The following is a 20,248-nucleotide window of genomic DNA, read 5'->3' on the forward strand; positions in this document are numbered from 1 at the left end:
TTGCTTTGTTCATTTTTTCTTCAGAAAAATCACATTAAATCGTTTTTGCTAATAGTTTCTAATCCGAGCCGGACTTTTAGTGCTCTGTAAATAAAAAGAGATTGATGATTTTTCCTATGGGCACGAGACCGTCGTTTCTTAGTATGGCCCCCTTCCATCATAAGTAGTATAAGTAGTTCTTGGAGGCAGTTAGAAAAGCCCTTGACGGTACATCGGCCAGGCAGTTCGAGTCGATTATATGCAGTTATAATATTTTTTTTCTAGGAGGGGGGTTTGTTGGTAAGAGGATGTTTTTATAATAGGAAAGTAAAGCCCGACATTTACCTTCAAAATTAAGTTTCTAAGTGTCCACCAAATTGATCGAGCTTGAAGTTAACCACGCCCATATATGATTTCTTTTATTATTCAGTCATTCTAATGCAGCAGTAGCCCTTTTCGAGCAGTGAAATTTGTTAATTTCCTTTGTTCCTGTCAAAAAAATCATGATGTTCTTGCATCCGTAGTTTTCCCAAGAATTTGAAACACATAAAGGTGAAGACAGCGCTGAACAGAAGGCCATTCTGATGCTCATTAGCTGGCTACATTTTTTTTAAAAGCCAGATTCAAGAAATTAACTTGGTTAACGCTGTGATTTTATTCTATCACAGCAAGTCATTATACATAACCGATTTAAAGTCGAGTTGATAATCGAATAATATAGAATTTAGTGCAGTTAAATCGTATCGATAAAAGTGCTTTATGATATATCAAGGATCGGTACTGGCTTTTGTTGACGCTAAATGACGATGTTAGATGAAATGACTTAATATCACTTAAAAAAGTAGCACTTTTCGTTTTATCGTGTATATCATGACTAAGTCCTTTGTTTATACATACATGTATGGGACATATCTCCAGAAAAACTCCTATAAGATATATTTTTAACGGTTTATATCGCACGCCATACGCACTATGTTGTCAACACGCCGTGCGGCGTCTCCGTGAGACTAAAACATCCACTAGTATCGATTACTGGTTACGGATCTTCACCGTTTGAATAGAAACCCCCGTAGCTTCGGCATAATTTATCCCTTGTCTTGCTTCGCTAGTTAGTTTTAGGAACGTGTCATATACTCCTTGCATCCATCTGCCACGTGTGCTGTGATAGGCCCCTACACGTAAGCTGATGTTTCTATTTTTTTATAAATCAATCTGTAAGTGTGTTATTGATAATTGTAACGGCATAGGCCTAAGGATGTTTCACCAGTTTTAGATTTCTATAGTTCGGATCTGATGCGAGCCGTGCCCCTTGCCAGTCTGATTGTGTTTGACTCGCTAATTGTAGCGTATTTTCATTGTTTGACGCTTTGATCTAATGGTGTGGGTTATACGGCAACTGATATTTTTTGAATATTTAGAACTAGTTGTTTTACTCTGTTCCGTGCGTTCTTTGTTACTGCATCGTTGCATTTAAAAAATGTTCATTGTGTGTCCCATTTCTGTTGCATCCGTTACTGCATGTTTTCTTCCCTTCCTACTCAAAACTCTCACTCAGTATGACATTTTAGCACAGTCTTGCGATTCCACAATTTTTGCCCAGAGAGAATTCCTGTTCAAGGGCTTGGTTATGATTTTTGCCTGATTACAATACTGCATCCTTGTAGTGTTAACTTCTCCGCAGACCTCAGTTCGATTGTGTATATGAGGTTGGATATTTTTGTTGGAGTTGAAATGTTTAATATGTTCAAATAAGTTGTCTAAAATTATCGGTTCTTTTAGCCATTCTAGGTATAGTATTTTTGTACATTTTTCATCGATATATTGGTGTTCATAAGATTGGTGTTCATTATATCACTCTGCGCCATAGACCAGTTCATTCACTAAGTGTACATGCGCATAAATGGCATACACGGAAAGGCTTAAAAGTAGGTTAACCGGGATTTTCGTTTTTACGAAGACACGCAAGCTTTGTTACAGTCACAGTAGTCGGAAAAGGAGGTTATGTGGAACGGCGTGCGTCATATCCATATCATAAATTTTTTCAACATTAATTCAGATTTGCATAAAATACATACTGTATGACGTTACATTGGGCAACCCACAACTTAATTTATGCTAAAAAGTATAAATTTGTATGATAGGCCTATGCCATGACGCACGTCGTTCTGCGTGACCTTTTCCGACTACCGCTGAATATGCGGTTGGACCATTGATCTCCGTTATATTATAATCATGGAGATCAAACGGTTCGACTGTCGGGCTGAATACGATTCACGCTGGTGCATAAGTGGTGCATAGTACCCTGAAGTACAAAACTGGTTTGGACATGTGGCCAGGATGCCCAACGATCAATTACCAAATCAACTCCTCTATGGGAAATTGTCCGAGGGGAAAAGATCCCGTGGTGGTCCCAGGAAGCGCTTCACAGATCAAGTGAAAGCTACGCTTAGGAATTTCGGATCGGATCCGATGTGAACAATTGGGAAGAAACTATTCAAAACAGGGCAGCTTGGATGCGCCTCTGCCAACAAGGAATTCAGACAACCGAGTCCAAAAGACGTCAAGAAGCGGATAAGAAACGCGCTCGCCGAAAGAGAGAAGGCAGGCCGAACTCCAACAAAGTCTCATCCAACCTGCCTTCCAATGCTCCTTTTGTGACAGGTCACCAAAGAACCCACCGGTGAGATAAGTCTTCTTCTACTGATCCTCGATAGCGAGGTGGCCAACGACGGAAAAACAGTTTAATTAGCCTTTTGCACATAAACATAACAATTTAACAGAGCTTGAGCAAGTTGTTCAGAACACTGCTTCAGCGCTGCTGGAACCAGCGAAATCAAAGTCTAAGCCGAATCCACTCCTTTTGAAAACGCTCTCAGCCTTTAATAAGACTTATTTTAGTCCTCAACTTCCAGAGATATGATCGTCTGGCATGAAGTTCATGTGAATTCATGGTGTTTGAGATTTGACATCGAGACCTTTTCTTATATATTCTCTCAAAGTGGTCACGTACCAAGGCTCTAACGTTCACGCCAAGCATGGGTATAAATCCTTGGGAATGGGGGGCGTATATGTCCCCTCCACTTTTTGGCCAGGGCTGGGTGGGCTATTGAATCATTTCCCCACGTTTTCGTGGCGAGAAAAAAAATTAAAGCAGATTGTAAAGAATAATGTTTTCGGACTTCTCAACAACCAAATAGCACTCAACAACCAAATAGCACTCAACAAGGGAGAGTAATTTTAAAAAGCCGTAAATTTAACAACTAGACATTCAATTGACTACCGAACAAGCGGGTCTCACAAAACAAATTAAACCAAATTTTAGCAGGCAAGATCTCTAGAGGGTAACCACTCAGGGCATTGGTGGCAGTGTGTTATCAAGACGTAACCAGAGAAGCAGAAGACAAAGTCAAGCAGTTGTTTCAAGTCTCGGAGAAACACTTCTGCGATGCCGTCAATAAATTTAGAACCGGTTTATTATAAAATAGGTATGGAAACGCATTCTTTTTATTTGACCAAGAGCGAGCAGACATTTAAACTACAAAATACCATCGATAATTTAAAAAGGTGACAAGGCCGTAAAAGTCAAACAAGTAAGTTTTTACCTGGGATATTTTAATATTACAAAACCCACCGAAATCGAATGGCAAACTCAAGTCGAAGGAAGGCCTGCTGAAAGGAGACCCAAAAGATGTAGGTGTGAAGAACGAGAAAAACCCAATCCACCAGCACCAAGCCCATCAAATACATAATCTCCTAGTCAATATATTATTATTATAAGTATCACAGAAGCACTTGAACTAACAGTGCTTTTGTCAGAATTAGAGGCAGACACGACCAAAAGCACGACCAAGTAAGAATGCTGGCAGCAGACTCCAAACTTAACACCATCGGTGAATACGTTTCCCATGCGATCGAAGACGGTGACGTGTCTCAAGAAGAATTTGCACTAATTCGCAAAGATTTTACAACCCACACATTATGAAAACCAGCATCGCAGTTGAAGGGAAACTGAACCAGCTGTATTCACAAGGTTTATTCGAATATCAACACTGGAACGACATTACCAAGTTCTTTGGTGATTCTGACACCGAATCTAGACGTGCGGTTACGAAAGACCTAAATTTGACAGGTGTTGACATGGGCGGATACCTAACGGGCTGTTGCTCGACTTTCGCAGCTCGGGCGATAACTCGGCGCATGGGTCGTGTAGGCCGCTTGGTGGAGGAGGTGATATTTCGATTTAGCTTGAACGGGAAGCAGAAACTGCAGGTCCGCTATACTTGTACGTGTTCTTAATAATGAATGCCCAGTTAACAGTGGAAGACGGAAATTTTAAAAGTTTAGTTTATTAAAAAACCACCATGTACAAAAATCGGCATTGTGATTTAATTGTCGGAAAGACCGGCAGTGGGAAAACTCGGTGGATATTGGGCCTTTTGGAACGGGAGTACAGGTTTGTATTTGAAGCAATCGTGATCATATGCCCAACCTTGTTTAAAAAATAAGACTTATCTCGAAAGGGATATGATTGTACACTGACGACGGTGTATAACTATGCGACTTAGACCTAGAAAAGCTGGACTTAAATGAAGCGTTGGAACTTTACCAAAAAGCATTTGACGGCGTAAATACGTTATCATCATAGACGATTGTGCCGCTGACCAATTCATCAAATATCGAAAGAAATAAAAAAAAAATAGCACGTGTATGTTGAGCAAAATGGCTTTTAGTTCAAGGCATTACTTGCACTCGTGCTGGTTATTAACACCAAAGTATAATTGTTTTTATAAAACGCGTTTTGGGGTTTAGATACTACGTTGCCGGTGACCAAACAAGAAACACGTGAAATAGCTAGTAAACTTTCACAAATTCGCCCTGAAAACATTGAGATGCAAGAAGCTCCTAGAGAAGTCGATCGATTGCCGCATTGGACAAACCTTTACAGACGGTCAAGGGAAAGCTGATATTGAGCCAGGGTATAAAAATTGGACTAGTTAGAGGCAAAGATTCCACAAGTCAGAAACGAATTAGAAGAAGCGATTCGGAAGGAGACCGTGCAAAAATTAAAAAAACAGCTGGACGATTTAGAAATTGAAAGGCGAGGTAGATTAGAAGTCATCAACAGATACTCCGATCAGATTCGTACCCAGATCAATCGCATCAAACAAACGATCAACGCGATAATGGACGGCGATTTGACATTACGCGAGAAAATTAAAACTTTGTTTCGGGAACAGGGAGTCACAATTGTCAGCATTTTAATTTTTATTCTGAGTGTTGTTTTAATTTCCACTGTGTTTTTTCTCCTCTTTTTTGTTATTTCTATCTTAATTCTCATAATAGTTTTTTATCTATGTATTTTTAATGCTATTCCTATGAATTACACTTGTACATATGCTTAAGTTTTAGGATTGATGTTTACCGTTTACTTTTCTTATTGTTTGGTTTTTAAATGTGTATACAAACGAGATGTGTTAGTAGTACAAGTGCAATTCAACTTTCGGGTTGCCAAACTGTACTATTTTTTAAGTGAATAAACCAATAATAATATTAATAATAATTTTAACGGCTTTTAGTTTGGCTGTGAGTACCATAGTCATATTGAAAGTGTATTAAGTTGGTTGTTTAATGTGGCAAGCAAGGCAATCGCATGAATCGCTAGTAACGTTTGGACTATTTTGTAGGCATACGCATTTTGATTTTGACTTAAGTTCAGAGAATGTAAGTCGGTTTATAAAAGGGCAAAAAATTGCCTTAATGCCTTTTACTTTTTGGTTTACTCTAAGTTAATACCTTATATAACATAAAGCCAAGTCCAGCGATGGCAATCGTTCCTACCGTTAACGACAATTTTTCTTCACTGTGAACGTCTATTGTTTTTTTTTCTTGCGGGGCCATAGGTGGTAATACAAGCTTTATATTTGGAGTAGGCGTTGGATCTGACAACACTTCCTGCTCTGTAATTTGTTTACTTTCTGGATCATCAAAATCTGATGGCGCGGGCACAACGCTTGAATATAAACTTCGAACACAACCCATATTCATGCCAGCTGTCGCCATTGTAAATTGTTGTTGTATCCCTCAAATGTTCCTTCAAGTAGGCGAACCTGGTGTTCATCGAACCCAGGGAATAGTCGAACGGTTCAATAGGACTTTAGCCAAATGATTGATCAGGTTATAAAAGCGCTAAATGAAGAAAAGACTACGTTAATTGACAAAGAGCCCGAAGCGGCCATAAAGTTGGACCGTGTAAAACAAGCACCGGCTGCTCCCATCCCCAAAAGAAGAGAAATAGACCTTCCTTCAAACGATGTCGACCGGTATCTACGTCCGGTATATACTACCCAGGTGAACAGGAAGACGGTACCGTCAGAAGAGCAACCGATCCTGTCTGGAGCGTGGACGTTTATCAAATAGAAAAGCGCACGAGTCAGTTTAAACGAGTCAACGGCAAAAAAGGTGAAAACGGGTTATTATTTGCTGGGGGTCCCAAGCGGAGTTTTGTGAGAGAAGAGCTTCAAGTGGTACCTGCGAACACCGAGGTACCGCTTTCTTCTGAGTTTTGATCGGTTTTATAATGACCATAGGCAAAAGTATATAACCCATTAGGTAGTAAGTAACACTTTGTATCCAAACGCGATAAGCTCAATTTATTTTAAACGATTGTGTAAACCAAATTTTTCTGCGATCTAATGTGATGTTGGGTCGTAAAACCTGCTTGCAACCAAACAACGCTTTTTTGTAAGCTTTGTGTCGCAGTTGCTTCTCAGTCACCACTTTGGTTACACCTTTGGCCTTTTTCAAGTTAACTTGACCTTCGAGTTAGATCGAATACATTTTTGGGAGTAAGCAAACGACTTCCTTCACCAGTTGGCTGCCAAATTCGTCATTCATTTTGCCAATGACTTTTTAACTTTTTGGATCGGAAAGCTCGTGTGTGGACGAGTAATTGGTAAAGTTGAATAACTCACGCTTGTTACGTAGGTAACCAGTAAGTCCTCCACGTGAATCTGAACGAGCAAGCTGTCGGTGTCGGTGTATAATAGACAAACGTCGTTGCCAAAGTCTGCTTTCAACGTGTGGCAATAAAAGTCATACATCAACGTTTTAGACAGGTAGAGCACACCTACGCCACGGTAAATGGGTTTGTTCAACTTGGTTATTATGCAATACATTTCGACAATTGAGAGATCGCACTCTGGGAACGGTGTGGTCGATTTGTAGTGAGACTTAGAAAGCAAGCGTTTTAACCAATCGGCCTCCTGTAGGTTTCTATGCAGGTGTCTGTTAATTCATTCTCTTACGTTTTCCATCGTTTTGCCAAAACCGAGTTGTTCAGTCGAAAAACGTCTTTCTCGAAATCAGAGTTGGCTCGTTCGGTGTTTTTGTCAATGTAACTTTTCATCCAAAAGGACATTACACGGTGGACCATCTTCAGTTGTAAAGCAAGTTCTAGTTATTTTGCAATGTGCGATAGTCAACCACTTACTTGAGTTTAGTCGAAGCGTCGCTACGAACTTGTCTACGGTCGTAACTTTTTCTCCGTGATGTAACTTTTTGGTAGTCTTACAGCCATTCGCTCGGGGTTGAAATGTTTTTGGGTGCCAGCGGGAAATTGTTATGTAAGTCGTGTAATTGGTTAGGATAATCGAGTGTAACTTCAAGCATGTAATATTTTGTAGCGTAAAGTGAAAGCTTCGAAATGAACTCATGAGTAAACTTGTCTAAGGCTTTAACCCATTGAAATTTTTCCGATGGGTAACGGTTGAGACATAGCCCAACCGTACAAGTTAATCGCATAGAGGTACATTATGAACGACGTCGGTTTGTTGGGCTTGTAGTCTTTTAAACCAGGGTTATTAGCATTTGCATAACGTTTTGCCCCAACGCTCGAATTTCAACGTCGTTTTGCCCTTTTGAAAAAGAAGTGTTTGTCGATGTCTGTCAACAGTTTGAGTTGTACGGCAGAGTGTTTTAACAGCACGTCCCACGGCAGGCCCAGTGACGTATAGTAGTTGGCTGGGTCTAGACCATTATTCGTTTTGCAGACCTTCTGAAAGTTTTCAAACACGCACGGGAGTAACAACGTAACCGTTTCGACGTAGAGATCGGGGTAGTGCTCGAGGGTTTGACACCTAAACGTTTGCCATCCATTTTGGGCTCAAACGTATTCTTCTTCGCTTACGGTCTGTTGACTCAACGAGCTATAAAACGCGTCTTGAGGTGGAAGCTTAGTTTCTTTAAATCGATCGAGAGAGTTTACGTAATGGTACGAATAGATGCCTTTCTCTAAAAGCAAGTCCGTGTCGTTTGCAAATCTTTCGCGCAATAAGTTAAAATCGTCCGGGGAGCAGTTTTTGACCAATCGATCGAGTGAAGCGGCCATGAAATGAAACGAGTCTAAAAGCCGAAGTTGACCAACCGAGAACGAAATGCTGTCTCGGTGGTTTTAATAATGACGTTGATTTTATTACCGTTGAACACCCTGCATAATTAGATGAGCGTCATATTTTCCAGGTTGTGTAGCACACCCGGAATAGGAGTTTGTTTAGGCACGACTCGTAGTTTTAAATTGCAATTGGTTTGTGCTGAGGCCCCGGTAAGTCTATCTTTCGGGTTTTAGTTTTTGGCTCGGCTGAAATTCTAACTGTGATTCTTTGGTTGGATGGATCGGCTTTTCACATATTCAGCAGATGTTGCATTTATCGTGGCGTGTCTGTAGCTCGGGGCGACAAGGATTTTTATACGGGGTGAGAAACTTTTTTCATTTTCCGAGAGGGGGAAGTCAAGGGGAAAGGGAGTCGAGGAACGGGATTTCAGGACCTTTTTAATTTTTGAAAAAGGTCAATGAGATATGGGGGGGGGTCAGTGAGGTACCCGAAGAAAAAAGTCGTAAGTGGTAATTAGCTGTTAAATTTCTGCAGTGAGGGACAGACTGTACAAAGGTGCTTCAAAACACAATCACATGTGCCCTTTACATACCCATGAGCCGGCACGTACTCAACGTCGACAATGTTAAGCTTATTGACACCAATTCAGACTGACATATAAGGGATGATGTTCACAATACAGATTTCTTATGTACATGTGTTATATTCCTGTAGAAGCTTACATGTACATGTACATCAGAACGGCTTTTAACTACAAGGTCTACCTATCACGAGTCTGTCGGGGTCAAAGGGCCCGTATACAACGTTTGAGTCTATGTTGCGGGCATTGAGACGTTCGCAATCGTCGGTTACAATGTAAATTTCGTTTCACATGGGTCTGGTTTTATAATATAAGTGATTATATTTTTCATTTTTCTCGGCTTAATCTGCCACGTCAATTACACGTGCGTAATGGTCTTTGGGTAACGGTTGCGCTTGTGGAGTAGCGGTTATTTCTACGTCTTCATCATATTCAATTATTAAGCCGAGTTTTCTCGCATCTACATCCAAGTCAGATTCTGGGTTGCGGTCGTCTGGTGTTCTAAATTTCATCCTTTTGTAGCAACCATAGCCAGTACTGTCGTCATATATTAAAAACGATTACCTTTAAGGTCTTCGCAGTTGATGCAATAATTGCAGTCGTTACAGTTATTGCATTAGACGGAATTATCAGAACCTGTACAAAAATAACAACTGTCACAATTAGCGAAATTGCCGCAATCGGTGCAATTTTGCAATCATCACAGTTTACACAATATTCACAAGTTTCACGTCGCAAAGATTTACAACAGTTACATTTTTCCAATCGTTACTGTGGGGAAATGGATTCTCTTTTGGTTGGCTTTATCTCCTGGATACAGATTTATATTTAACTTGACTTCATTTGCATGAAGCCTGACCCCATATTCACATGTAAATTCGTTTAGTGTGCACACACGACAGGGCGCACACTTTTTGCGCTTGGTACTTCGCCATTTTCCCAGCACCAGTTGACGTCGATTTTGCTGTGTTTGTGGCCAGTTTGTCGGCACACAACTGTCTGAAATGTAAGGCGTCCTCATTGGGGCTTGTCTCCAGAACCTGTGGTGAGTGATTTTCATTTTGAGTGTAACTCTTCGGGAGAGTTGTACATGTCCACTTTTACTGAAACTTTGGAAAATCTGATGGTGTGGCATTGTCATAGACACCGCTGTGTGTACATGTACATACCTTGCAATATTGTACCTGTGCATATGGACAGCAGATGTGCACACCATACTTGTACAGGGTACGACGGTATTCTTTGCTGTGTGTGCACACCTTTTTTCCAATAATTATGGGGTTTCCTTATTTTTCTCTATTTATTACAGGCAGAATGTACATATACATGCAGTAGGAGTCATCCAGTCCCTGAACCTGGGGATATTTTTGGTTTGGATTGTTCGTTTGGATCTTTGTGAGGTTTTTCTCCTTGGAGTTACCTCAACCTGCTTATCATAATTCTACTTCATGACTGTGATTTCAATGATTCCACCTTGATTTCGCCTTGATTGCTGAATAAACTTGTTTGTGATGCAACAAATCAAGATTTTCTTCGATTGACTGAATCATTACCTGGTCAACTCGTACATTCATCCTAATCAACTTGCTGGCTGTGACACCGCAGCCCCATTTCACTACATCGCATTGATCGATATGATTAGAGTTAAAACATCGTTTAGAATCGCAAGCGTCTATCATGTTAACAGATTGAATTGTGTTTTTGCAAAAGCAGCAACTGACGTTGGTTTTTTGGTTTGGCATCTCTGTTTTATTGTAGACTTAGAAAATATTTTGTAAATTTTTCTTGAAACTTCAAGTTCCCATTTTAAGGGGCTTGAGGTTTTTTCTTTTTCCGGGGGGACAAAGATTTTTATACGGGGTGGATAACTTTTTCATTTTTTTTCCAAGAGGGAGAAAACCCGGGGAAAGGGAGTCGATGAGGTCAAGGAACGGGATTTCAGGACCTTTTTTATTTTTTAAAAAGGTCGATGAGGTATCGGGGGTCGATGAGGTATCCGAAGAAAAAAAGTTGATCTCGTACTGTCTAGGCTACCTACCAGGTGCATTAAACTTTAATGTTTAGGTACATCTAGAAGCTATTGGGAGAGGGCTGTTAGGAAATCCTGTAAGAAACTTTTGAACTTGTATATTCACAATCTCGGTGATTGCTGTACTTTTTTAAGAGATGGACGTGGACGCAAGCCTGAAGATTGTTGGCCTCGGTGGCTGCGTGCAGAATACCAACTTCGTAATATTTGGGATGGGCTTTGCTCTAGCAGCCATCCAACTGACTTCCGTCGCCCTCACAGTTGACCAGTCCGTGGAGCATTACTGTAAGCCGGCACCCGGCTTCATGGCCAATGAAACAACGCCTATAATCGTTAAAGACGGCCACCTCGTACCCGATAGCTGTCAAATGTACGAAGTCCTGAATGAGACACTGACGGAGAACACGACGACTTGTCAACATGGCTGGGAATACCCTGCCTTCGAGAAATACGGAGAAACCAGCTTTGTGACTGACGTAGGTTTAGCAGTCACCAGTGTTATAGTCGAGACCACTTTTAAGACCTTCACAGGACCACACAAGACCAGCACAAGACCAAAACAAGACCTCCAGTCTGAATCAAAGCCACAAGCTATTCAAATGAAATGCAACAAAAGCATTCCTTTGTCAATATTCACACTCACTGGTGTCTGGTCTTGTGATGGTCTCGACTACAACACTGACAGTGACGCGCATAATTTATATTAAACAAAGCTCGGCATGCTTTAAAACCTTTGAAATCTCCTATCGCCTAAACACAAGATTTGTTAACAGTCGAACAATGTTTTTTATTTGCGCAATAAAAAGGAAAGTTGATATTAATGAATGATTTTTTTACCGTTGGGTGAAATAGTTTTCAAGGTACAGACAATGACTTTCGATAGAGAAGGGCCTTATATAGTCTGAATAGTATGGTTTGAGAGTCTTGCTTTAAGGGCTTTCGATCTGTCTTCAGGTGAATCTTGTTTGCAGTCGTGGTTATCTGGCAGGTTTACTCATCTCCATACACTTCGCTGGCGTGCTGGTAGGTGGTTTCCTCACCGGCCAGGCTGGAGACACTTTCGGCCGCCGTCCTGTCTGCATGGCCACGCTGCTCCTGATCAGCGTGCTGGGCACAGCCGTCAGCTTCACGTGGAACTTGGAGCTCATGATGGCCCTGAGGTTCCTCTTGGGGGTAGCAATACCGGTAAGGAACACTCACTTTATGGTTTGATTATCTCTTCGGCCGTGCTCAACCGGATGTTCTAGGCTGTTAACCCATGTTGCCCGATCGTTGCAAAGTAATTGGGACGCATCTCGGGCATCACTAAGACATTGAACACCGTGGGTAGGCATTTGGTGGAACTCTAAAAAGGTTAGTTCAAAATACCCGGGAAATAACATTTCATCTTACAATTGGTCTTCGGCTGCAAATTGTGGGTAAATGTGGGGGGAAATTACCCAACTGCTAAGCAATAAAGGCCCAACAGTGTTGCATTTGATAATTCGACCATCCCTTTAAGTAAATAATAATTGCCCATCGTCTTCATAGTGCACAGTACAATGCCCTGGGGTTGTCAAAATTCACTTGCCAAATGACCTCGTGCATTTTTAATGAGGGTATGATTTAAACGGTAACAGAAACTGAAACATTTAGTTCACGTGAAGTATTTCAGAATAACAATAAAGATGTAGTAAACTGGTCAAAATATACATTCAATATTGAGTTGGAGGAAACGGGTTTTATTCTCTTCGTGAACAGCCTTGGTCAAGCCATTCGTCATTCGTCGCAGCGCAGCGCGCACCTGCCGCCCGAAATCAAGGCGAAGAACGATCTCACGCAGTCTACGAAATATGCAAATTACCTGAACTAGGACGACCGCCTTGGTACAACAGTCCGCGGAAAGCTGTATTGAACGGTGCTCATTATGCTAATGCGAAGAGCCAATGTATTAAATACGCTTTTGGATTGGTTTATTGCCACATAGTAACTGCATAATTTAAGTCGGTTGTAATTAAGGTGAAAGGTTAACTGAACGCACACTTCGCTGTACATGTACATAACAAGTCAACAATTCAATTATTTTGCCAGCTGATCAGAGTAATCGGAGATCGAGTTCGCCTTTGCTTTGCTTTGCCTTACTGATTGTAATTATTTTTTTCAAATGACTAGCACTATGGGCTTTGTATCTAACTGAGGAGCTCCGAGCAGAAAAGTGCAGCCTGAAAAATTACAGATTTCCCGTAGCCTGTTGGAAAATTCACGAAAACCTCGTGACCCCACAGAAAGTATTCTAAGGCTGGCCACAGCTCGGCACGAAAATCAATCAACATCGATTTATCTGCAGCGGATCTAAATTCAAGCAACAATTAAGACAACTCGTAGTGTTGCAGTCGTCTCGGAAGGTGGTCCGCCATTAATTTTACATGGTTATCATGCATGCCAGTTCACGTTGATGCATTATGCATATGCATACTTAGCTGCGATTGGTGACTGTGAACTCATCGCTCGCCTGCATCTATTCATATTCGCATACGAGGTAGTTTACAAGAAATCTAACGCAAAAGTAAAGAAAAGCATAAGCTTCCGCGGACAGCTGAACCAGGACGAACGCCTTGTCCTGGTTCAGCCGATTTGTATATTTCTTAGACCGACGTCGCCCGTCGCCTTGATTGCGAGCGGCATGTGCGCGCTTCCGTGATGCGCTGCGCTGAATGACGAACGCCTTGACCAAGGCTACGTCATGTAAGGCTCTGGAAGCGAAGTGCAAGTGAATGACAGAAAATGCACACGCATCATTTGTGATACATAGAAAAAAAATAATACAATTATTTACGACCGTAGTGTATACAGTCATAAAAATAGACGGATTAAAAGGTGAAGTTCAAAAGGGCAGGGAACAAAAATTACTTTTCAGAAACTTGGCCTGAAGTCCTTCGATAGCCGGGATATTACACTCCTCCCCCCTATACCGAAACGTGTCCAAGTGAAGCACTGAATGTACATGTTTTCCGATGTGCGTCAATAGTGAATGATTTTGAATTGAATCTATGTGGGTTTTTTAATCAACTAGCTACTACTTTTCTTCTACTAACGCTACTTGTATACACGTGTGATGCACAGTCAAGTGCATAGGTGGAGTTCCCTTACTTGCCATTCTTGGATTATTCTGCCTCTGACGTGTGCAGCTGTCTTGACCTAAAGGTTCGCTAGTTATTTATCTGCGAAGCCATTAAGATTAGGCGGGTTTCTGATACGTAAAGGATGTTTTTCTCTCAGGTGTTGGATCTGATTGTGACTCAAGCTCGGCTGAGGCTTCTTGTGCCGGAAGATTGTAGGAAGTTGGATGGTTATCGGGCATTTGAGGATTGACGTCGGTACGTCTCAGGTTGTCGTTTGGGGATTGGCACAGTATACCCGTTCCAAAGTCAATGTCACTGTCCAAATTTCGAGAGGTGCGAGCTGCTTGGACTGGACGTTCTTGATTGCGGATGTGGTTCAGGTGACGACGGATTTCACATCTGTTATGGTCAAGTCGGATCTTGTAGGGCACAGGACCTGAGGTACCTGTGATGGTGCCATAGGTAACCAGTCTTCTTAAAGTTGTGAACGAACACGGTGTCACCAATCTGGAAGACGTGTGTCTCCGGGCTCTTGTCATGATGCCGTTCTTGGTTTTCTTAATGGCAAATGACCCGCTTTGTGAAATCAGGTCAAAGATGGTCGAGATAAGAACGTAAACGACAACCCATTAACATTTCCGCTGGAGACACTCCCGTAGGCCTGTGTTGCGACCGTACATCACATATGGCAGAGGGCGCACTTGATGTACGGCAGAGTGCGTGCTTTGCGTGCGCGATACAGCCCACCGTGCATGGCGCGTTAGCAGGTCGATTGCATTGATCGCAGTCACTCAGCGAACTGCACAGAATTGCAGGTTTCAAAAACATAATTTGGCCTACTAGTCCAATTCTAACAAGAAAGGGCTACCTGAGAGGGAGGGGCTGATGATCTACCACACTTTATCAACGCACTGTTGTATGTATGTGCATGGAAGCCATATAGTGCTGGTATTGAGACAGAATAAAGATGCAATCAACGATTGAATCCTGTCCTGTTGCTTCTGATAATTGTAGGAGTTGGATGGAGCCCAGGATAACAGTCCTACACCCTGTCCGGACTGACTGATCCTGTACTGAAACAAGAATCTTGACACCTTGGTTTCAACTGCTCCTGTCTCCATTTGTATGCTTGAAGGTGCGCACAATCAATTTCCACATAGCGTAAGGAACAACTCGTGCTTTACTGAAGCCCGGCGGTGCATCTTTGTCGACATAAATTTTAGCTGTGGTGCCTTTCAAGGTATTAAGCTCATCGTTGAACAACGCTGAATGAGCTTTGTGTACTTCATCGATGCTTGTGGTTCTATGGAGGACCTGATTTGCTGCCACTCCATTTTAATTTCTTGGAGCCAGTTCCTTACAAGTAGGCTTGGTCCGGCACCTTTGACGACGAGCAATGCAAGTTTGTACGTCTTTGGTTGTGCTCAACTTCAAGGTTAACAGAAATGGAAAATATTTAGTTCACGGGAAGTATTTGAAAATAGCAATAAATACGTAACCATTTCAAAAAGATCCTAACATTAATGTTGACCCCATTAATCGTGACCCCAAAAGGAATAAAAAAGATCCTGCGTTTCCCCGCCCACAAAAATCCCCTTTTGGCCGTTTGCGCTCCCATGCTGATTTATGACGTCATCGGCAAAACGCCAACAGAAAAGTGTACATGTTCATTGCACGAGTACATGCGGTATCGCACACTTGCAGTAGACCACGTTGTGTTCGATGTAGCTTGGCCCACAGGCAAACACTGCCTCGGTTCAAGGTAGAAATTAAAAGACACAGTCCTAGCTAGCACATGTTAGCGTTCTGGTGATGACATCCTCCAATCAGCCTGGGAGCGCGAACGGCCAAAAGAGGACTTTTTGTGAGTGGGGAAACGAAGGATCTTTCGTAGTGTAATTCTCCGGTGATGAGAGAAAGTGAGGCGGTGAGGCCAAATTTTGGGGTTCCTGTGTCACTCTCAAATTTTGGTTTATTGGAGATCTCCACTTTGCTCATGAAAAGGCCTACCAGTGCAAAATTATTAATTTAAACAAACGTGAATCTTTGGTTCCATAAATTAAATTAAATTAATCCAATCCAATCCAATTCAATTCCAATTTCCATGATCAATGAAGAGTATTGCTGGTGCTACATGTAACTTACAATGTAACATATACATGCTGCGGATTTTAAAGGTCATGCATAATATATTGTACATGTACAATAACAAAGGTAGAGGTACACATACGCTCACACCTCATTGCAAATTTGACATTCAACTTACACCCTGCTACATCGAGCCACTTTTATGACCTTGGATTAGCTACTACATGTATATAACTCGCTATATATATGTAACTCTACAGTCGATGTAGCCAATCTGCCCCTAGCCTAGGGCCCCCAACCCTGCTAGTGCAATTCAGTAAATCCACAGGACCATTCCAAGCTCTGAAACTGACGACTACTAAGTTGTCTAGAAGTTTTGGAAAAGATCCAAGGTTGTGGCGCGAACGACCAATTTACACGTATATTCATGGGCACAGGAGCTTAACTGATTGCAACTTAATCCTTCTATTAATCGATCTGGACTATTAAATATCTACACATTTGCATTTATCTATAACTCACATCACCAAAACATTAACATTTTATAAATTAATGCATTATTAAACCTGGCACTATCTCTCGTGCCCGCATAACATGTCCAAAACTCCAAGATTACTACACGGCAACGTACCGAGCGATTCATGGACAACATGAATAGCGCCCTCATGGGACTCAGCACTTAACATTAGCAAACACCGCATTTTACTCCTTTTTGGGCCACAATTAATGGGAAATATTAAATTTTTGATGTTTTGAAATTGTTAGGTATTTACATGTACTGTTATTTTGAAACACTTGACGTGAACTAAATGTTTTCAATTTCTCTTACCCTTTAAGTTTGAATACGTAGTACGTGGCCACATACGACTTTTGGGCTGTGGATAGGAATGGCAAGTGCACTTTTATAGGAAAGCTCCCCGGCTGGGAGCTACAGCGACGTCCCATAGACATGCACGTTATCTTCAGCTGCATCCAACACATTTGAACGCGTGGTGAGCCCAGAGCGCGACCAAGAGAGGGCGCAATTTTCCTGGCAACGGAGGCTCCTTTGGCGGTAACTGCAATTCGCGGGTTCACGAACGAATAGAAATTGCACGCGTTGCGGTGGTTTAGCTACCAACAGAAATGAATACCTCCTGCTAATATATGGTTCTTTTCAACCAATAAGGGGGTGTTTCCGCTCAAGACTGTTCAAAAGAAGTTTGAAGTTGTGTTGCAAGCCTAGTAGCAAACACTTAAGTGTACAATGCTGCTAGTTTGTCGTTATCGATCATTGGCAACTGAACGGAGCTGCTAATTAGTCAGGGTTTTTTATTATTTTTTTAATTGAAAAAAAATGGATTTTTAAAACTTAAATCAGATTTGTTTGATTTAAATCAGAATTTTGTTATTTTATAAAAATAGAGACAAGTTGGCTCAAATGTCTATTCAAAGGCAAGCAGATTAGCTGCACGTGTAATAGATTAGGCAATGACTTAGGCTTGATAAGGCTATCTATTAAGGGGTATTAAGTGGTTTTAGTTACCCTGCGTTTGTTGTTACACTGTGCGTTTGCTTATGAGATTTGATTTAAATCGCGATTTAAATCGGTAATTTAAACCAAGGTGTTTTAAATCAGCCAACCTTGTAATTCGTAAAAGTAAATGACTTGTTTCTTAGGACTGTTTGTAGAAAGTTTCATTCTCCAATCCTTAGGGGCCTACTTGTCTCTAAACATTTTTCAATACAAGTGTATTTAATCAAATGATCTGTTCACAGGGAAACACTTTAACAGGCTATATCCTCGTTGTTGAGATGTTCACGCCCAAGAAGCGACTGCTTGGTCACGTGCTCATTCAGCATTTCTGGAGTTTCGGAGTAATGCTTGTCGCGCCGTTAGCCTACCTCATGCCTAACTGGCGTCGCTTTCAACTCGTCACGTCTCTAATGTGTCTGCCGGTCGTCTTAATCATGTGGTAATCAGGGGACTTCTGTTTATAAAGAAATTGATTTTCCCCCCATTTGACTAGTTAATCGCAAACCAATCTCCACGATGATCATTATTCAGCGTTAAGGTGCACCCAAGGTGCAACTTTTTTGGTGAATAATTATCGTCACTTGTGTCCAGATGAGCCCGATGCGTCTTTTTGGAGCTACAGAATTTAAACGAAGAAACGAATTGAACGTTTGAATCTTGTACTTTACGGTCTATTTGTTCCCAAGCTTCTTTACATATGAGTCACTCCGATGGCTTATTCAGAAAGGCCAACTGGATAGGGCGGAGGCCATTCTACAAAGAATCGCAAAATCCAAGAACATCCAACACGATGGACCCTTCCTGGTGAACCAAGAGAGTAAGGAGCTGTTGGATAAATTGGAGCCAGAACAGAAGAAAGACTGCGAAGACTGCTCAGGTCCATCGGTACAGGGAAGACAAACGCATGACGAGGCGGTGGATGACGAACGGGAAGGTCACTGCATCCAACCTTCCAGCGCGGGAGAAGACGCAATGGGCCAGATCGCAAAGACCAGTGGGCCTACCAACGTCAAAAGGTACACCGTCCTAGACCTCTTCAAGACCAGGGTCCTCATCAAACACACATCCATCGTTTTCGTTTGCTGGTAAGAGCCATTTCCAACTGCTGGGTCCCTCGTTGACTAGAGCTGTTTCCATATGCTTTTATAATGGGAAGAATTAACTTGTTATTCCAAATTGTGTTGCCTTTTTTTGTTCACAAATGTAATTTTAAAACGTATACCCCTATGGACTTTATTCCTACAAATCTACAAATTAGTCAAGGCTCATGGTATTTTGAATTAAGATGACCAACAAGAGAAAAAGTGAAGTAATATTGACACTGACGTTTCGTTTTCGCCCACTTTAATCTTTCATGACCAATGCCCCTTCTTGGTCACCATACTTCAGAAGTTATTTTCCGATCATATAGGTTTGTTATGAATGCAACCTACTTCGGATTCATCCTCTATTCGACCAGTCTGAGTGGCAATAGGTACCTCAGCTTCTTCTTGTTGGCTCTTGTCGAGGCACCGGTCTATGGTATCGATTTCTTCATTGTCAGGAGGTACGGAAATGTCTGCTGCACGAGAATCGAATTAAAGCAAACATTTTAAAATTGTCACAGGACCGGGGTTTGTGTCTTTATCGTGAAAACTCGTTTTCATTTGGCCCACAATTGACAAGTTTTCTGTTTCTGATCGCCATTATAGTGTCGGTGTCATTTTCCTTGTCAAGATTTCTCTGATGAGAGAGATGGAAGGCGTTGTTAATTAATTTAAAACCCTGGGACGAGGCACCTTGTCCAATATAACAGCCAATGCAGCACCGTGTGTTAAAATTGTCTCCGATTTATTTTGTGGATAAAACGATCCTTATTCAATGTCTTTTTCAGTTTTCGTCAGCATAAATCAGATGGAAAACTTCCTAGGAAGAAGACTCAGTATGTTTTGTGGGGGGAAGTGTCCTTTTGGGGGGCGTGGTCTGCAGTGGGGGCGCTGAATTCAACAATACGGAAATACATCGGCGATACCAAAAATAACACGAGAAATTACCGCTATACATGCTTGAATCACTGTGACTCACTCATACTGGGTTTTATAGCACAACAGCTGGGCCTCGACAGTGTAAATAATTCCACGTGGCCAGCCTCTCCAGACCCAGTTTCGGCCCTGTCAATCACACGGGCTTATCCAGGACTCCAGCTCAACCATGGAGCTTCCTCCATCGGTCAACACACTATCTGTTTACAGCGCTGGCGCTAACCAAAAGCTGTTGTTTGTGAGATTAATGACACCATTGGCACTAACCACAAGCTTCCAGACACATTGGAAAGCATCCCACACATTGGCCTTATTCATTTTCCAAAGGGGGAAGGAGTATTTTAGAGGGGAGTAGGTAGTGCGAGCATTATTATAATAATTATTGCAGTCTTTTGTGCACAAACATTTGGGAATGGATATGGACCCCCTTTCAGTCACTACCAGGGCGATACCAAGATTGACACCCCTCTCAATAGTTAGGTGGGGGGAAAGTTAGAAAAGTCACAGGAGTTCGATCAGGTAATGAGTGGTAGTCAGGAGAACG

General features: G+C 41.7%; 1 protein-coding gene across 6 annotated transcripts in view; it reads left to right on the forward strand.

The window, feature by feature from the left end:
* The first annotated feature begins 293 nt into the window (after positions 1-293).
* LOC110988432 (organic cation transporter protein-like) overlaps positions 294-20,248 on the forward strand; it is a 30,731-nt gene continuing 10,776 nt past the window's right edge. Inside the window, exons 1-8 of one of the 6 annotated variants that reach the window (XM_087146764.1) lie at positions 295-1,157; positions 9,852-9,994; positions 10,259-10,344; positions 11,114-11,454; positions 11,933-12,163; positions 17,926-18,122; positions 18,370-18,768; positions 19,095-19,229. In XM_087146764.1, the coding sequence (XP_087002890.1) occupies positions 11,116-11,454; positions 11,933-12,163; positions 17,926-18,122; positions 18,370-18,768; positions 19,095-19,229 (1,301 nt within the window). In that variant the 5' untranslated portion in view covers positions 295-1,157; positions 9,852-9,994; positions 10,259-10,344; positions 11,114-11,115. Of the gene's footprint in view, positions 1,158-9,569; positions 9,995-10,258; positions 10,345-11,113; positions 11,455-11,932; positions 12,164-17,925; positions 18,123-18,369; positions 18,769-19,094; positions 19,230-20,248 lie in introns of those variants that run through there. The other 5 variants (XM_087146766.1, XM_022251912.2, XM_087146762.1 and 2 more) reach the window with 5 other exon arrangements.

The sequence above is a fragment of the Acanthaster planci genome, linkage group LG15 (genome assembly GCF_054643075.1).
Source record: "Acanthaster planci isolate LZ-2023a linkage group LG15, COTS_SCS, whole genome shotgun sequence".
NCBI classification, from domain to species: domain Eukaryota; kingdom Metazoa; phylum Echinodermata; class Asteroidea; order Valvatida; family Acanthasteridae; genus Acanthaster; species Acanthaster planci.